The 17412-nt window shown below is 49.1% G+C and overlaps 1 protein-coding gene across 2 annotated transcripts in view; it reads right to left on the reverse strand.

Annotated features, from left to right (window-relative positions):
- SUGCT (succinyl-CoA:glutarate-CoA transferase) overlaps window positions 1–7869 on the reverse strand; it is a 1029682-nt gene extending 1021813 nt beyond the window's left edge. The window contains exon 1 of one of the 2 annotated variants that reach the window (XM_040432683.1): window positions 7611–7869. In XM_040432683.1, coding sequence (XP_040288617.1) covers window positions 7611–7695 — 85 coding nt within the window. In that variant the 5' untranslated portion in view covers window positions 7696–7869. The remainder of the gene's footprint in view (window positions 1–7610) is intronic. The other variant, XM_040432681.1, reaches the window with a different exon arrangement.
- Between the last annotated feature and the right edge of the window lie 9543 nt (window positions 7870–17412).

Below are 17412 nucleotides of genomic sequence, written 5' to 3' on the forward strand. Positions count from 1 at the left end.
GTGCATGAACTGCCGCCATCTGAATCGTCCTCCTGCGTCTCAGAGCGGGCAGCGGCTGCCACGATTTTCTTCACTCTGGCCGGGAAAGGCATCGTCTTATTCAGGAACCTTGTCAAGTCCCCTTGTGATTTCTGGGGTCTCAGTGTACCCTCTGAGTCTTTGCCTCTCTCCTTGGACAGTTTGCCCATGTTTTGAGTAGGTTATATGCTGTAAAAAGCTATGTGGTCGGGAGGTGTGATAAGGAGCTCAAGGTTAAGCGTCCACCACCATGCTCGGCTAGCTCCGCCCCCCGGCAAACACCTTTTTGATCGCTTGCTGTTGTACTTTTTGTGATGTAAGGTGACAAAAAAAAATGGTTTATTTAGCACAGTTTTTATTTTTTATGGTGTTCATCTGAGGGGTTAGGTCATGTGATATGTTTATAGAGCCGGTCGATACGGACGCGGCGATACCTAATATGTATACTTTTTTTTTTTCCCTATTTTTTACCAATTTTTATTTTACTTTATTTGGGGAAAATTACGTTTTTGTTTATTTTACTTGAAACTTTTAATTTTTGGGGGGGAAACTTTATTTTTTCAACTTTTTTTTTACTTTATTTTTTGTCCCACTTTGGGACTTTAACTTTTGGGGGTCTAATCCCTTTTACAATGCATTCCAATACTTCTGTATTGGAATGCATTGGCTGTATGAGTAATACTGTGTGTATTACTCATACAGCTTCCGGCCTGTGAGATCCAGGGGGCTGGATCTCACAGGCTCGTCACCGGAAGGCAGCGCGATGCCTTCCTTAGACATCGCGCTGCCTTCCATGCCATCAGGTCCCCCCTACAGCCGCATGGGGACCTGATGGCAAGGCCGCCCACTGCCAGCCGGATAAGGTAAAAGCCGCAAACCGCAGGTCTGAATTGACCTGCGTTTTGTGGCGATCGCCGACACGGGGGGGTCACGGGACACCCCCCCGGCGTTGTGACAGGATGCCTGCTGAATGATTTCAGCGGACATCCTGTTGCGATTAACCCCTGCCGCGCCGCAATCGCGATTTAAAGTTAGGACGTACCGGTAAGTCCTGAGTCCTTAAGGACTCGGGAAATAGGGCGTACCGGTACGACCTAAGTCCTTAAGGGGTTAAAGGACTCTTTGGCAGAAGGAAGTAGAGATAAAATATCTACACTTCCTCCAAATTTTTTCTTTCACTGTTTATGATAAATGAAACCCCAAAGGAGGACCTTCAAAGGTCATACATAGCCTCCTGTAAGCATGTTTCAGATACCCCAACTCTGTTATCTGCTGTTAACCCATTGTATGAATTCTCAGCCACTGCAGCAGCTGGCGAATCACACCACACTGCTGCAGGCGGATTAACCTGGGTGGGCTAGGCTAAGCAGAAGCTTGCTATCAGAATTCCCTATGTTGGTGGGCAAACCAATGCTCTGCCCACATAAATCCTGTGCTGGATCCGAGATGGTTGTGCTGGAGGCCGGCTGTGGCGCTCGACTCAAAACCCCAGACTGCAATGCAGCCCATCTAGGGGAGGAGCACCTGCTGCCACCTCTTCTGTTAACCACTTCTGAAGGGGAATAGGATCTTCTTGGCCTCTTCATCCTCCTGAAGACATGGCTCGGTTCTTCAGTGCTATGGGAAGCAATCCCTGCTGCCGCTGCCGTCCCTTCCTCGATGACGTCACTACGCTGTGCATCGTCACGTGACCCCGCCTCTTCCTCTTCAGCTGACAGGCCGTCAGCCAAGCAGCGTCGCAGCCACGCCTCCACTCCTCTTGATTCTGCGCGCAAGATGAGCTTCTTCAGCAGATCTTCCATCCGGCGGTGCCGCTCTTTGTTCTCCTTACAACACCGCTGGCCCAAACGCTTCGGCTCTTCTGCCCTATGACGCCTTGGACTCCACTACTTCTGCGCCGGTCTCTTCGGACTTCACCACCGCTGCCGCCGCTACAATCTTCAGTGCCGCCACTGCGCCCACGCCACCGCTCCACCTTCTGCCAAGTAATGCTACGCCGGCAATCCACTGGTTCTTCAGACGACGTCTTCTTCTTTCAGGCTCAGCGACGGACAAGCTCCGGAACCGCTGACCGTTTCTATAAATACTTCAAATTCCCGCCACTGGGACATACTCCGCCATACGCCTTCGTGCCCACTATCATTCTGTTAATAGTAGCAGGTCCCAGATGTGGGGCCACACCTATACGACATTGATGGCATTTTCTAGTGACATGTTATCAGCGTCCCAGATGGGAATACCCCTTTAAGTATTGTGCCATTGAATTAGCAGTTGACTTACTTGCATATAACCACAACATATGAACCTTGAACGCCCGCATCTATAACTTCCCTTAGGTGGCAGCCAAGAAAGTGGACTGGAAAGTTTTTCTAGGTGACAAGGTGTCTAGGTGACCATTTCCGAACTAAAGAAGAAGCTTTACGGATACTCACATCTGAATACCTCCTTAAAGGGGTCGTCTCACTTCAGCAAAAGGCATTTATCATGTAGAGAAAGTTGGCACCTACTAATGTATTATTATTATCCATATTGCTTCCTTTGCTGGCTGGACTAATTTTTCCATTTCATTATACACTGATCGCATCCAGGGGTTACGGCCACTGCAGCGGCACAGATACGAGGTGGCCGGAACAGGAGCTGCTGTGCATGCGTGACTATGTGAGCTCCCGCGGAGAGAGGCCAGCACTTTATCTATAGTATGCAAGCATGACCACCGCTGCTGGATTGCAGGGTGGTCGTAACCATGGAAACTAGCAGTGTAAAATATGATTAAAAAATGTAATCCAGCCTGCAAAGGAAGCAATATGGACAATCACAATACATTAGTAAGTGCATTGTATTAACTTTCTCTACATGATAAATGCCTTTTGCTGAAGTGAGACGACCCCTTTAAGAACCTCACTCATGGACTCATGATTCAGAACTGGCGGTGTGATGTTTCGCCATTTTTCTACTGTCTGATTTTATCTGTCTGACGTGGGTATCTGAGGTGACTTTTCCACATCCCACGTCTCCATGACTAGAAAGATTTGCAATCCAAGAGTTTGGTAAAGCTAAGTGACAGCCGAGCACCGATAAGCACATAGTGGGGGTCATTTATCACTGTCTCAAAGCCACTAAAGAGGCGTAAAAAAGTTTCAAATTATGTCGCATAATTCTCAAATTTTCTATCTTCTCGCCACTTTTTGTGACGGGAGGGCGGAGCTTAGAGTGGCCTGCCAGATTTACTCTAACTTACGCCAGAAAATATAGCTGAAGTATACGCATGCCCCTGGTTGGTGTAGACTTCAGTTTCTGGTGCACAGGCATCTGCCAAAATAAATTAGGCACATCTTACTCCTGCGTGGAGGGTTCAAGCCGGGCGTATGGAGGTCCCTCTGTGTGCCCCAAATTATCATATTCTTGACACTCAACAATATGGGCACCTTTGGAGCGATTGTTTTTATAATTGATTTTCATGTATTTTAGGGTCAATCACATTGGGGCAGATTTACCATCAGGCGCACTAGTCGTCTGCCTCACATGGCTTACACCACATTTATTCCTAGTTTTAGACACTTTCCCAGCCCCGTCCAACAGGCTGTGTGGATCAGCAGAAAGTGTGTGTGTGGCTTAATAGGAAAGGGGCATGGCTGACGATGTGACCAGTGCTGGACTAGGCTGCCTTGGGCCCACCAGTAAAATTCTTTCTGAGGCCAATTGTTAAAGGGGTCGTTCCCATACACTTGAATAGGAAGGAGTCGTCCCATAGAAGTAAATGCGATGTCGACGGCGAGCAGGTAATCAATGAAGGGAAGGAAGCGCTTGTGAGACCTATTCTTAGGATTGGTCATCAATATTAAAATCCCGGAAAAACCCCTTTAAGCTACATGCAAATATTATCAGCTCACACAGCGGCAGCTAGACCCTAAAGATGAATGATGATAGGGGTCCCTGCAAAGAAGGCAGGTCCCTGATGAAAGATGACATGGCTAGCAGCTTCTATATCTACAAGTCTCCTGAGCCGTGGTTTGTCAAATGGACCCAGGCTGGTTGAGATGCTGTACGTTGCCTATCAGTGTAGTGCAGTTAGTCTAGGGTGGGGGACTAGGGATCCACCTTACTCAGGGGCCCACCAGCGGATTCACTGGTCGGCTAGTATGAGCCTGGATGTGACGGTGTGCACCAAATTTGCACAAGGAATTTGGCAAAAAAAAATAGTGGCGCAAAGTAAGCCAACTAAAAGGTGCACACCGTTGCAGCTCAGGTCACGCCCCCTTATCCCACAAAGCCACACCCATCTTTCTGCCAAGTCAAGCCCCACTTAAAAGACGTTGTCCACGTTTTTTTTTTAAAGTCACCTTCTCCAGCATGTGTCCCCAAGCAGCACATCTTGGGGACATATCACCTATGAAGCCAGTCATTGGATGTGGTGGGGCACCTGACCCCACCCATGTGGAAGTTGACAGAACGGGACAAGAAGTCCAGCAAAGGCAGCCCAGGAGCTGGTATCGATTTCTTCACAGGTACTACAAGATGGGGGGGGGGGGGGGGGGGGGGCCGAACAACCACTTTATTAAATGTGGTGTAAGGCATCTGCATCAGAATTTGGGCACATTTTCAATAATAAATCTGCCTTAGTTTTGGCTGAAAAATTGTATCCTGTGATAAATCAATCAGAACCATCCCTCTCTGACCTCTCCTGAACGATCTTCTTAGCTGATTTATACCCAAATTAAAGATCCTACAGAGGGAAAAACGTATGCCAAAAGGACACTCTTCTGTGATATGTCTGATGCATGAGACTGTATGGAGACAGGGGCGGACTGGCCTTAGACCCTACTGGGAAATTACCCAATGGGCCAACTGAGCCCTCCTCATGGCTGCCAGCCGGGTACATAACGATTGGATGCTCTCAGCATTAATTACTGCTAGGAGCATCAAGTACTAATGTTCCTGGCTGGCGGCTTCAAGTTCCCTTCCTTAATTCAACTGTATCGCCATCTTTAGGACGGTGATACAGTTGAATACTGCAGCGGGGGTGGCAGTATTTTGTGCTGTACTGTGGTATTTGGTTCTGCTGGGGCGGTATTTTGTTCTGCACTATTGTATTTGGTTCTGTTGGGCCGGAATTTTGTGCTGCACTGTGACATTTGGTTTGGCTGTGGCGGTATTTTGTGCTGTACTACGGTATTGTTGTTCCCATCTACTTCTGTTGTGGCCACTTCATTTTTTTTCCAGGGCCGCTTTTTCCCAGTCCGTCCCTGGCAGGAGGTTTTCCAGGGCATACGCCAAACATAGTTAAAAAGTGATATGAGAAGAGCTCCGAGGTCACACTTAGGCTACTTTCACACTAGCGTTCGGGTGTCCGCTCGTGCGCTCCGTTTGAAGGGGCTCACGAGCGGTCCCGAACACAACCGTCCAGCCCTAATGCATTCTCAGTGGAGGCGGATCCGCTCAGAATGCATCAGTCTGGCAGCGTTCAGCCTCCACTCCACTCAGTGAGCGGACACCTGAACGCTGCTTGCAGCGTTCGGGTGTCTGCCTGGCCGTGCGGAGGCGAGCGGATCCGTCCACACTTACAATGGAAGTCAATGGGGACGGATCCGTTTGAAGATGACACCATATGGCTCAATCTTCAAACGGATCCGCCCCCATTGACTTTCAATATAAAGTCTGGACGGATCCGTTCAGGCTACTTTCACCGTTAGAAATTTTTCTAAGTTATAATGCAGACGGATCCGTTCTGAACGGATGCAAACGTCTGCATTATAGGAGAGGATCCGTCTGAGCAGACATCAGACGGACCCGCTCCGAACGCTAGTGTGAAAGTAGCCTTACATTTGCTGTATTTTTATGTTATTTTTAAGTGTGAGGTGTAAAATACAAGTAAAGCTAATAAATCACTACTATTACACTTCTTGGAGGGCTGCTCTATTGTACACAGGGTTGCCACCCGGCCGGTATCTCACTGGCCAAGCCGGTGATTTATTGCCCCTGTCGATGCCGGTATTTTCCTATAAGGCCTGTTACCGCGCTCATTAGTACAGCCTATAACTCCTGCCCCTCCCCCACTTGTGTTAAGAAAAAAAAAAGAACTCACCTCCATTTGATTGCGCCCTGTGAACACCCACTGCTCACCGGAAACTCAGGACAGGACCTGCACTCCAGCGTGATGACGTTTCGCAGGTCCTGTCCTGATCTTCCAATGAGCAGCGAGTGTTCACAGGGGCGGAATTGAATGGATGAGGCGTGTTCTTTTTTTTTTTTTTTACCCAAGCAGAGAAGGGGGCATTATTAATTTTGAGAGGCACTAATTGAGACATTACTATTACTGGGGGCACTAATGGGGGCATTATTAATTCTGAGGGGCACTAATGGAGGCATTACTATTACTGGGGGCATTATTAATTATGGGGGCACTAATTGAGGCATTACTATTACTGGGGGCACTAATGGGGGAATTATTAATTCTGGGAGGCACTAATTGGGGCATTAATATTACTGGGGAGCACTAATAGGGGCATTAGTATTACTGGGGGCACTATTAATTTGGGGGGGCAAATAGGGGCATTATTAATTTTGGGGAGCACTAACTGAGGCATTACCATTACTGGGGGCACTAATGGAGGTGTTATTAATTCTGGGGGGCACTAATTGGGGCATTAATATTACTGAGGGGCACTAATGGGGTTATTATTAATTCTGGGGGCACTAATGATGGCAATATTAATTCTGCGGGGAACTAATGGAGGCATTACTATTACCGGGGGCATTATTCATTCTGGGGGGGGGGGGGGGGCACTAATGGAGGCATTAATATTACTGGGGGGCACTAATTGAGGCATTTCTATTATTGGGGGCACTTATCAGGGGCATTATTCATTCTGGGGGGCACTAATGGAGGCAGTACTATTACCGGGGGCATTATTCATTCTGGGGGCACTAATGGAGGCAGTACTATTACAGGGGGCATTATTCATTCTGGGGGGCACTAATGGAGGCAGTACTATTACAGGGGGCATTATTCATTCTGGGGGGCACTAATGGAGGCAGTACTATTACCGGGGGCATTATTCATTCTGGGGGCACTAATGGAGGCAGTACTATTACAGGGGGCATTATTCATTCTAGGGGGCACTAATGGAGGCAGTACTATTACAGGGGGCATTATTCATTCTGGGGGGCACTAATGGAGGCAGTACTATTATAGGGGGCATTATATATTCTGGGGGGCACTAATGGAGGCAGTACTATTACAGGGGGCACTAATGGGGGGCATTATTCATTCTGGGGGGGCACTAATGGAGGCAGTACTATTACAGGGGGCATTATTCATTCTGGGGGGCACTAATGGAGGCAGTACTATTACAGGGGGCACTAATGGGGGGCATTATTCATTCTGGGGGGCACTAATGGAGGCATTAATATACTGGGGGGCACTAATAATTCTGGGAGCCACATTATGACATAGCGACAACCCACGCCCCCACCCACTTTGGGGTGTGGCTTAACTTGGTTGCCGTTGTTTGTTGGGAAAGCTGGCACCCCTTATCGGACTCCTCCAGAGGAAGCTATGAGACTAGTCATGGCCGTGCAGTGTGTACGGGTACCTGTGTGGGAGAAGTAGGAGGCTCCACGCTTCGCCCCCAGACTGCTCCTCCTCACGGCCTCCAGAAGGCGCGCTGCCGGGTACATGATCCAGGCCGGATCCCCCGACTGTCTGTGTGGGCACTCGGGAAGTGCTGAGGGAAAGCTCGTGAGGAAGAGGAGGGTCAGGAGGGCGGAAAGTCTACAGTCTGCCCGTGACTAGTTATTAGATAACGGAGACGTCACGGTGGAATCTATTACATATTATCTCTCAGGGATATAATGGAGAGAGCGAGTCCTCCTCAGTGCTGCACGCTTCGTTTTGTCTTTGTCACTTTTAAGTTAGTGTCAGAGGTGACGGAGCTTATAGTCCGGGGTAATGGCTGCCGTGCGGGGTATACAGGTATAACAGTCCGGGGTAATGGCTGCCGTGCGGGGTATACAGGTATAACAGTCCGGGGTAATGGCTGCCGTGCGGGGTATACAGGTATAACAGTCCGGGGTAATGGCTGCCGTGCGGGGTATACAGGTATAACAGTCCGGGGTAATGGCTGCCGTGCGGGGTATACAGGTATAACAGACCGGGGTAATGGCTGCCGTGCGGGGTATACAGGTATAACAGTCCGGGGTAATGGCTGCCGTGCGGGGTATACAGGTATAACAGTCCGGGGTAATGGCTGCCGTGCGGGGTATACAGGTATAACAGTCCGGGGTAATGGCTGCCGTGCGGGGTATACAGGTATAACAGTCCGGGGTAATGGCTGCCGTGCGGGGTATACAGGTATAACAGTCGGGGGTAATGGCTGCCGTGCGGGGTATACAGGTATAACAGTCGGGGGTAATGGCTGCCGTGCGGGGTATACAGGTATAACAGTCGGGGGTAATGGCTGCCGTGCGGGGTATACAGGTATAACAGTCCGGGGTAATGGCTGCCGTGCGGGGTATACAGGTATAACAGTCCGGGGTAATGGCTGCCGTGCGGGGTATACAGGTATAACAGTCCGGGGTAATGGCTGCCGTGCGGGGTATACAGGTATAACAGTCCGGGGTAATGGCTGCCGTGCGGGGTATACAGGTATAACAGTCCGGGGTAATGGCTGCCGTGCGGGGTATACAGGTATAACAGTCCGGGGTAATGGCTGCCGTGCGGGGTATACAGGTATAACAGTCTGGGGTAATGGCTGCCGTGCGGGGTATACAGGTATAGCAGACCGGTGTAATGGCTGCCGTGCGGGGTATGCAGGTATAACAGTCCGGGGTAATGGCTGCCGTGCGGGGTATACAGGTATAACAGTCCGGGGTAATGGCTGCCGTGCGGGGTATGCAGGTATAACAGTCCGGGGTAATGGCTGCCGTGCGGGGTATACAGGTATAGCAGTCCGGGGTAATGGCTGCCGTGCGGGGTATACAGGTATAACAGTCCGGGGTAATGGCTGCCGTGCGGGGTATACAGGTATAGCAGACCGGTGTAATGGCTGCCGTGCGGGGTATGCAGGTATAACAGTCCGGGGTAATGGCTGCCGTGCGGGGTATACAGGTATAACAGTCCGGGGTAATGGCTGCCGTGCGGGGTATACAGGTATAACAGTCCGGGGTAATGGCTGCCGTGCGGGGTATACAGGTATAGCAGTCCGGGGTAATGGCTGCCGTGCGGGGTATACAGGTATAACAGTCCGGGGTAATGGCTGCCGTGCGGGGTATACAGGTATAACAGTCCGGGGTAATGGCTGCCGTGCGGGGTATACAGGTATAGCAGTCCGGGGTAATGACTGCCGTGCGGGGTATACAGGTATAACAGTCCGGGGGAATGGCTGCCGTGCGGGGTATACAGGTATAACAGTCCGGGGTAATGGCTGCCGTGCGGGGTATGCAGGTATAACAGTCCGGGGTAATGGCTGCCGTGCGGGGTATACAGGTATAGCAGTCCGGGGTAATGGCTGCCGTGCGGGGTATACAGGTATAACAGTCCGGGGTAATGGCTGCCGTGCGGGGTATACAGGTATAGCAGTCCGGTGTAATGGCTGCCGTGCGGGGTATGCAGGTATAACAGTCCGGGGTAATGGCTGCCGTGCGGGGTATACAGGTATAACAGTCCGGGGTAATGGCTGCCGTGCGGGGTATGCAGGTATAACAGTCCGGGGTAATGGCTGCCGTGCGGGGTATACAGGTATAGCAGTCCGGGGTAATGGCTGCCGTGCGGGGTATACAGGTATAACAGTCCGGGGTAATGGCTGCCGTGCGGGGTATACAGGTATAACAGTCCGGGGTAATGGCTGCCGTGCGGGGTATACAGGTATAGCAGTCCGGGGTAATGACTGCCGTGCGGGGTATACAGGTATAACAGTCCGGGGGAATGGCTGCCGTGCGGGGTATACAGGTATAACAGTCCGGGGTAATGGCTGCCGTGCGGGGTATACAGGTATAACAGTCCGGGGTAATGGCTGCCGTGCGGGGTATACAGGTATAACAGTCGGGGGTAATGGCTGCCGTGCGGGGTATACAGGTATAACAGTCCGGGGTAATGGCTGCCGTGCGGGGTATACAGGTATAACAGACCGGGGTAATGGCTGCCGTGCGGGGTATACAGGTATAACAGTCCAGGGTAATGGCTGCCGTGCGGGGTATACAGGTATAACAGACCGGGGTAATGGCTGCCGTGCGGGGTATACAGGTATAACAGTCGGGGGTAATGGCTGCCGTGCGGGGTATACAGGTATAACAGTCGGGGGTAATGGCTGCCGTGCGGGGTATACAGGTATAACAGTCCGGGGTAATGGCTGCCGTGCGGGGTATACAGGTATAACAGTCCGGGGTAATGGCTGCCGTGCGGGGTATACAGGTATAACAGACCGGGGTAATGGCTGCCGTGCGGGGTATACAGGTATGACAGTCCAGGGTAATGGCTGCCGTGCGGGGTATACAGGTATAACAGACCGGGATATGGCCGCCTGGGTAGACACATGGAGATGTGCACCACACCGCTGAAATAGTGTCATTCTGACGTAGGGTTTGTCCAGGGAAGGTGTGGCATAGACTATGGGGAATGGGCACGGAGTAGCCGCTGGGTATAGCGGGCTGGACGTATAGCAGAGGGTCCTTTTGGTGTACATCATGTCTGCCTGATGAGCCTTGTGCAGGGTTTTCTTAAAGGGAACCTGTCACCTGCAAAACACATATTAAACCGACCACAGTACCTTACAGTATCCCCCAGTGTGTTGCTAATCATATTTTTCTTTGCTCTTTGCGTTTCTTCATTCTTGTTAAAAACGTTGTTTTAATGTCGGTTGGCGCTGTCTCCGAGTCAGGCTTGAAGTCAAGGGGGCAGCGGCCTCCTTGCTTCAAGTAAAGCTAAGCCCGCCCCTTACCCCTCCTCTCTACAATTAGATAGACGTGAAGCCGTGATCACGCTCCTCTAGCGCATGCGCGGTACGCTGCCTGTTACAGCGCGATCCTCACCCGCCTACATTTTGCTGACTGCGGATTCTCCGGACAGTTTGATTGCGCGCCCGGCCGTCACGCTGTAACAGGCAGCGTACCGCGCATGCGCTAGAAGAGCGCGATCCCGGCAGCATGTCCATCTAATTGTAGAGGAGGGGTAAGGGGCGGGCTTAGCTTTACTTGAAGCAAGGAGGCCGCTGCCCCCTTGACTTCAAGCCTGACTCGGAGACAGAGCCAACAGACATTAAAACAGCATTTTTAACAAGAATGAAGAAACGTAAAGAGCAAAGAAAAATATGATTAGCAACACACTGGGGGATCCTGTAAGGTACTGTGGTCGGTTTAATATGCGTTTTGCAGGTGACAGGTTCCCTTTACTTCAGTTGGAAAGTGTAGTTGACCACGATTCTCAACTGAAAGGTGTCCCACAAAAAAAAAAAATATATATTTTTTTAATAGATAATGAATAACATACAGTTACATAAATTAAAGTTATCTAAGGGTACTTTCACACTAGCGTTAAAGTTTTCCGGTATTGAGTTCCGTCCTAGGGGCTCAATACCGGAAAAGAACTGATCAGTTTTATCCTAATGCATTCTGAATGGAGAGCAATCCGATCAGGATGTCTTCAGTTCCGTCCTTTTACGTTTTTTTGCCGGAGAAAATACCTCAGCATGCTGAATTAATGCCGGATCCGGTTTCCCGGTCTCTGCATGCGCAGACCTTTAAAAATGTGAAAAATAAATAAATACCGGATCCGTTTTTCCGGAGAGACGGATCTGGAAACCAATGCTATCCGTTTGCATACAGATTTCCGGATCCTATAACGCAAGTGTGAAAGTACCCTAAGGTACCTATACAACTGTGTAGCCGCAAAACTGCAGTTCCGTAGGTGCTGGACGTACACCAGAAGCCAGGTCTGAACCCAGCAGTCTGTACAGCACATTGCTAAAAATAATCGTTTTTTTGGCTGCTATCTTTTTTTTCCCAGATGAAATATTTAAATTATTTAATGTTTTTCCCTGTAAAACCACAAAAATAAATATTTCAAGGATTTTGACAGTGCGACACATTGCCAGAACACAAAAGGAACATGTCAGTGCTGTCTCTTAAAACTGCAGCGAGTCCTCCGCCGTTAACCCTGGGTGACCAGAAAACAAAAACACCACCGTCAGCAAATCGTCTACACCGTAACAGGAAACCATATTACTGCATAACTAGAAGTAGAGGAGTTGGCCAGTGTACGGCATGTGACCGCTGCAGCCAATCACTGTCTTCTGTGACAGGTGTACGGTCTAATGCTACGGACAGTGAGTGGCTGCAGCAGTCACATGCCATATACCGGCATTACCCGCATGCAAACAAGCAGCGGCAGCAGAACTGGACACATCACAGGAAGCAGGGGTGACTATGCCATGATTTTGGGTTTTAAGAAGTTCGAGGGTTTGTCCAAGATTTCAATTACCTCAGACGACCTTTCAAGTGCCTGAAATCCATCTAAGGGTACTGCCGCATGAAGCGGATACGCCGCAGATATTGTGCAGCAGAATTTCGTGCAGAATCGGAACATAACTCGACTTAGGGCTCATGCACCCGGCCGTGCCCGTATTGCGGCCCGCAAGCAGTGGGTCCACAATATGCGGGCGCTGGCCGTGTGCGCACCGCATCCTTTCACTTGAATGGGTCTGCAATCCGAAAGGTTGGTGCGGAATGGAAGCACTACAGAGTGCTTCCATGAGGTTTCTGCCTGTGCCTCCGCACCGCAAAAAGAGTAGTTTTTTGCTGTGCGGGCCACATTCAAGTGAATGGGTCTGCGATCCGTATGCGGCAGCCCTACGGTCGGTAACCGTGCAGCACGGGCCCGGCCGGCACACGTTAGTGTGCATGAGCCCTTACAGTGTGGCTTTTCATTCTGCAGCAAGACTTTATGTTGCGGCTTTCCATTGTGGATTTCACCCAATGCAGGCGGTACATTTTCTGCTGCATTTACACCATTTGGTGTGGATTTTGCTGCTGCAGTATCAGCAGATGTGCTCCAGGCCTGACCCGTATGGATATACCTACCCTCTTCACACATGCTTTTTTTTGTAAGAAAAAAAAATCCATGAAATTCAAGTGTTTTTACATTGTGTTTTTTTTAGTTTATTAAGGGCTCATGCCCACGAACGTAAGGGCCATGTGCCCGTGTTCCAGACCATAAATGATCGTCCCCCAATATACATATGATGTGCAGATGTGGACCCACATAAATGGGTCCGGGATCCACCAAATACAGCCAGAGATTGGTAATCTCCTGTCTTTTGCGCAGCAGAAGCACGGATTGCTTCCATAGGATTTTGGCTCCATGCCTCCGCATCGCAAAAGATAAGACATGTCCTATCTTTTGTGATATTTTGTGGATCACAGACCCATTCAAGTCAATGGGTCCACATCTGCACCAGGAGTGCACACGGCCAGTGCCCGTATATTTGTGGTCATGAGCCCTAGGGCTGCTTTCACACAATTGGTCAGTTATTTCCATTGGTGATTGTGAGCAAAAACCAGAAGGGGATCCTACACAGAGATCAGGTGTAATGGAAAGATCTGCTCCTGTTCTGTGGATCTGAACCGCACTTGGTTCTGGTTCTCAAACACTTCGTGGAAACGGCCTAACTTTGGACATGCATTTTTTTTCTTGTATTTTCAAGTCCTACTGAGAAGCTTTTGGGAAAAAAACATCAAAAAGCCAGACCTGGAGCATGGTTAAAAACCGACATTGTAGTGCATTTCATATTTCCCTATTTTATTAGGCAATCTGGCGACACATCATTTTACACTATTTACACCGGTGTAGCTGCCAGAAGATGTGCCTAGTTTATGACAGGGCTTGCGCTAGGGCTGCAGTAAACGATTATTTTAGAAATCGAGTATTCTATCAATTATTTTTACGATTTATCGAGTAATCTAATAAGAAAAAATTAATTGATTGTTTTCCTTTATAAAAACTCATCAGACCCCCTGCCATCAGTCCCCAACACCCTTCATCAGCCCAAGTGCATCAGTTCCCTCCAGTGCCATCAGCTCTACTATCCCCCAGTGCCTTCATCTCTCCTCCACCCCAGAGCCATCAGCTCTCCTCCACCCCAGAGCCATCAGCTCTCCCCCACCCCAGTGCCATCAGCTCTCCCCCCTTGTGAAATGAATGAAAAACGGAAACCTTTAACTGGCATTCCATTTTGCTCCATCCTAATACATGTCTATGGGCACATACAACGGTTCCGTTATTCATTCCGTCATGAATAACGGAAAAAAACGGAACTGTTATATATGTGTCCATAGACATGTATTAGGACGGATCAAAATGGAATGGCACTTAAAGGTTTCCATCCTAAATTTCTGTTATAACAGAATTTATAACGTGAATGCAAACCTGCCCTAATACTGTTAGTAAATGGCCCCCACGCTGTGTGTGTGTCCCCACATTTACTAATGTGACTGTGTCTAGACCTTTTCCCATTTTTTTTATACAAAGTTGGAATTTGACCGAGATATTTATCTCACCCAGCATGGGTATATGTAAAATGACACCCCAAAACACATTGCCCAACTTCTCCTGAGTACGGCGATACCACATATGTGACACTTTTTTGCAGCCTAGGTGGGCAAAGGGGCCCACATTCCAAAGAGCACCTTTAGGATTTCACAGGGCATTTTTTACACATTTTGATTTCAAACTACTTCTCACGCATTAGGGCCCCTAAAATGCCAGGGCAGTATAACTACCCCACAATTGACCCCATTTTGGAAAGAAGACACCCCAAGGTATTCCGTGAGGGGCATGGCGAGTTCCTCAAATTTTTTATTTTTTGTCACAAGTTAGCGGAAAATGATGATTTTTTTTTAATTTATTTTTTCTTACAAAGTCTCATATTCCACTAACTTGTGACAAAAAATAAAAACTTCCATGAACTCGCCATGCCCCTCACGGAATACCTTGGGGTGTCTTCTTTCCAAAATAGGGTCACTTGTGGGGTAGTTATACTGCCCTGGCATTTTAGGGGCCCTAATGCGTGAGAAGTAGTTTGAAATCAAAATGTGTAAAAAATGCCCTGTGAAATCCTAAGGCCTCTTTTACCGGGCGGGTGCAATGCGTGACGTGAACGCATAGCACCCGTACTGAATCCTGACCCATTCATTTCAATGGGTCTGTGTACATGAGCGTTGTTTTTCACGCATTAGTTCTGCGTTGCGTAAAAATCGCAGCATGTTCTATATTCTGTGTTTTTCACGCAGCCCTGCCCTAAAGAAGTGAATGGGGCTGCGTGAAAAACGCATTCCATCCGCAAGCAAGTGCGGGTGTGATGCGTTTTTCACTGATGGTTGCTAAGAGATGTTGTTTGTAAACCTTCCGTTTTTTATCACGCGCGTGAAAAACGGATCAAAACGCATTGCACCCGCGTGGAAAAAACTGAACAACTGAACGCAATCGCAGACAAAACTGACTAAACTTGCTTGCAAAATAGTGTGAGTTTCACTGAACGCACCCTGAACGCATCCGGACCTAATCCATCACGCTCGTGTGAAAGAGGCCTAAAGGTGCTCTTTGGAATGTGGGCCCCTTTGCGCATCTAGGCTGCAAAAAAGTGGCACACATTTGGTATCGCCGTACTCAGGAGAAGTTGGGCAATGTATTTTGGGGTGTAATTTTACATATACCCATGCTGGGTGAGAGAAATATCTCGGCAAAAGACAACTTTTCACATTTTTTTATACAAAGTTGGCATTTGACCGAGATATTTATCTCACCCAGCATGGGTATATGTAAAATGACACCCAAAAACACATTGCCCAACTTCTCCTGAGTACGGCGATACCACATGTGTGACACTTTTTTGCAGCCTAGATGCGCAAAGGGGCCCAAATTCCTTTTAGGAGGGCATTTTTAGACATTTGGATCCCAGACTTCTTCTCACGCTTTAGGGCCCCTAAAATGCCAGGGCAGTATAAATACCCCACATGTGACCCCATTTTGGAAAGGAGACACCCCAAGGTATTCAATGAGGGGCATGGCGAGTTCATAGAAGATTTTTTTTTGCACAAGTTAGCGGAAATAGATTTTTTTTTTTTCTCACAAAGTCTCCCTTTCCGCTAACTTGGGACAGATATTTCAATCTTTCATGGACTCAATATGCCCCTCAGCGAATACCTTGGGGTGTCTTCTTTCCAAAATGGGGTCATTTGTGTGGGTGTTTGTACTGCCCTGGCATTTGAGGGTCTCCACAATCATTACATGTATGGCCAGCATTAGGAGTTTCTGCTATTCTCCATAGGCCTCCTGCACACGACCGTTGTGTGCATCCGTGGCCGTTGTGCCGTTTTCCGTTTTTTTTCGCGGACCCATTGACTTTCAATGGATCCGTGGAAAAATCGGAACATGCACCGTTTTGCAGCCGCATCCGTGATCCGTGTTTCCTGTCCGTCAAAAAAACTGACCTGTCCTATTTTTTTGACGGACAACAGTTCACGGACCCATTCAAGTCAATGGGTCCATGAAAGAACACGGATGCACAGAAGATTGGCATCCGCATCCTTGATCCGTGGCCGTAGGTTACTTTCATACAGACTGATCCGATGATCCGTCTGTATGAAAGCTTTTTCAGAGCTGAGTTTTCACTTCGTGAAAGCTCAAATCCGACAGTATATTCTAACACAGAGGTGTTCCCATAGTGATGGGGACGCTTCTAGTTAGAATATACTGAGAACTGTGTACATGACTGCCCCCTGCTGCCTGGCAGCACCCGATCTCTTACAGGGGGCTATGATCCGCACAATTAACCCCTCAGTTGCTGCACCTAAAGGGGTTAATTGTGCATATCATAGCCCCCTATAAGAGATCAGGGGCTGCCAGGCAGCAGGGGGCAGACCTCCCTCCCTCCCCAGTTTTAATTTCATTGGTGGCCGCCCCCCTCCCTCTATTGTATTATTTTCATTGGTGGCACAGTGTGCGGCCCCTCCCTCCCTCTATTGTATTATCATTGGTGGCCAGTGTGCGCCCCCGCCCCCCCTCTATTGTATTAATATCATTGGTGGCCAGTGTGCGGCCTCCCCCCCCCCCCCCCCCCCGATCATTGGTGGCAGCGGAGAGTTAGAAGCATCATACTTACCTGCTGTGCTGTCTGTGACCGGCCAGGAGCTCCTCCTACTGGTAAGTGACAGATCATTAAGCAATGAGCCGCACAGACCTGTCACTTACCAGTAGGAGGAGCTCCCGGCCGGTCACAGACATCGCAGCTCGCAGGTAAGTATGATGCTTCTAACTCTCCGCTGCCACCAATGATGGGGGGGGGGGGCGGCCGCACACTGGCCACCAATGATATTAATACAATAGAGGGGGGGCGCACACTGGCC

The sequence above is a fragment of the Bufo bufo genome, chromosome 5, assembly GCF_905171765.1.
Source record: "Bufo bufo chromosome 5, aBufBuf1.1, whole genome shotgun sequence".
In the NCBI taxonomy this organism is placed as follows: Eukaryota; Metazoa; Chordata; class Amphibia; order Anura; family Bufonidae; genus Bufo; species Bufo bufo.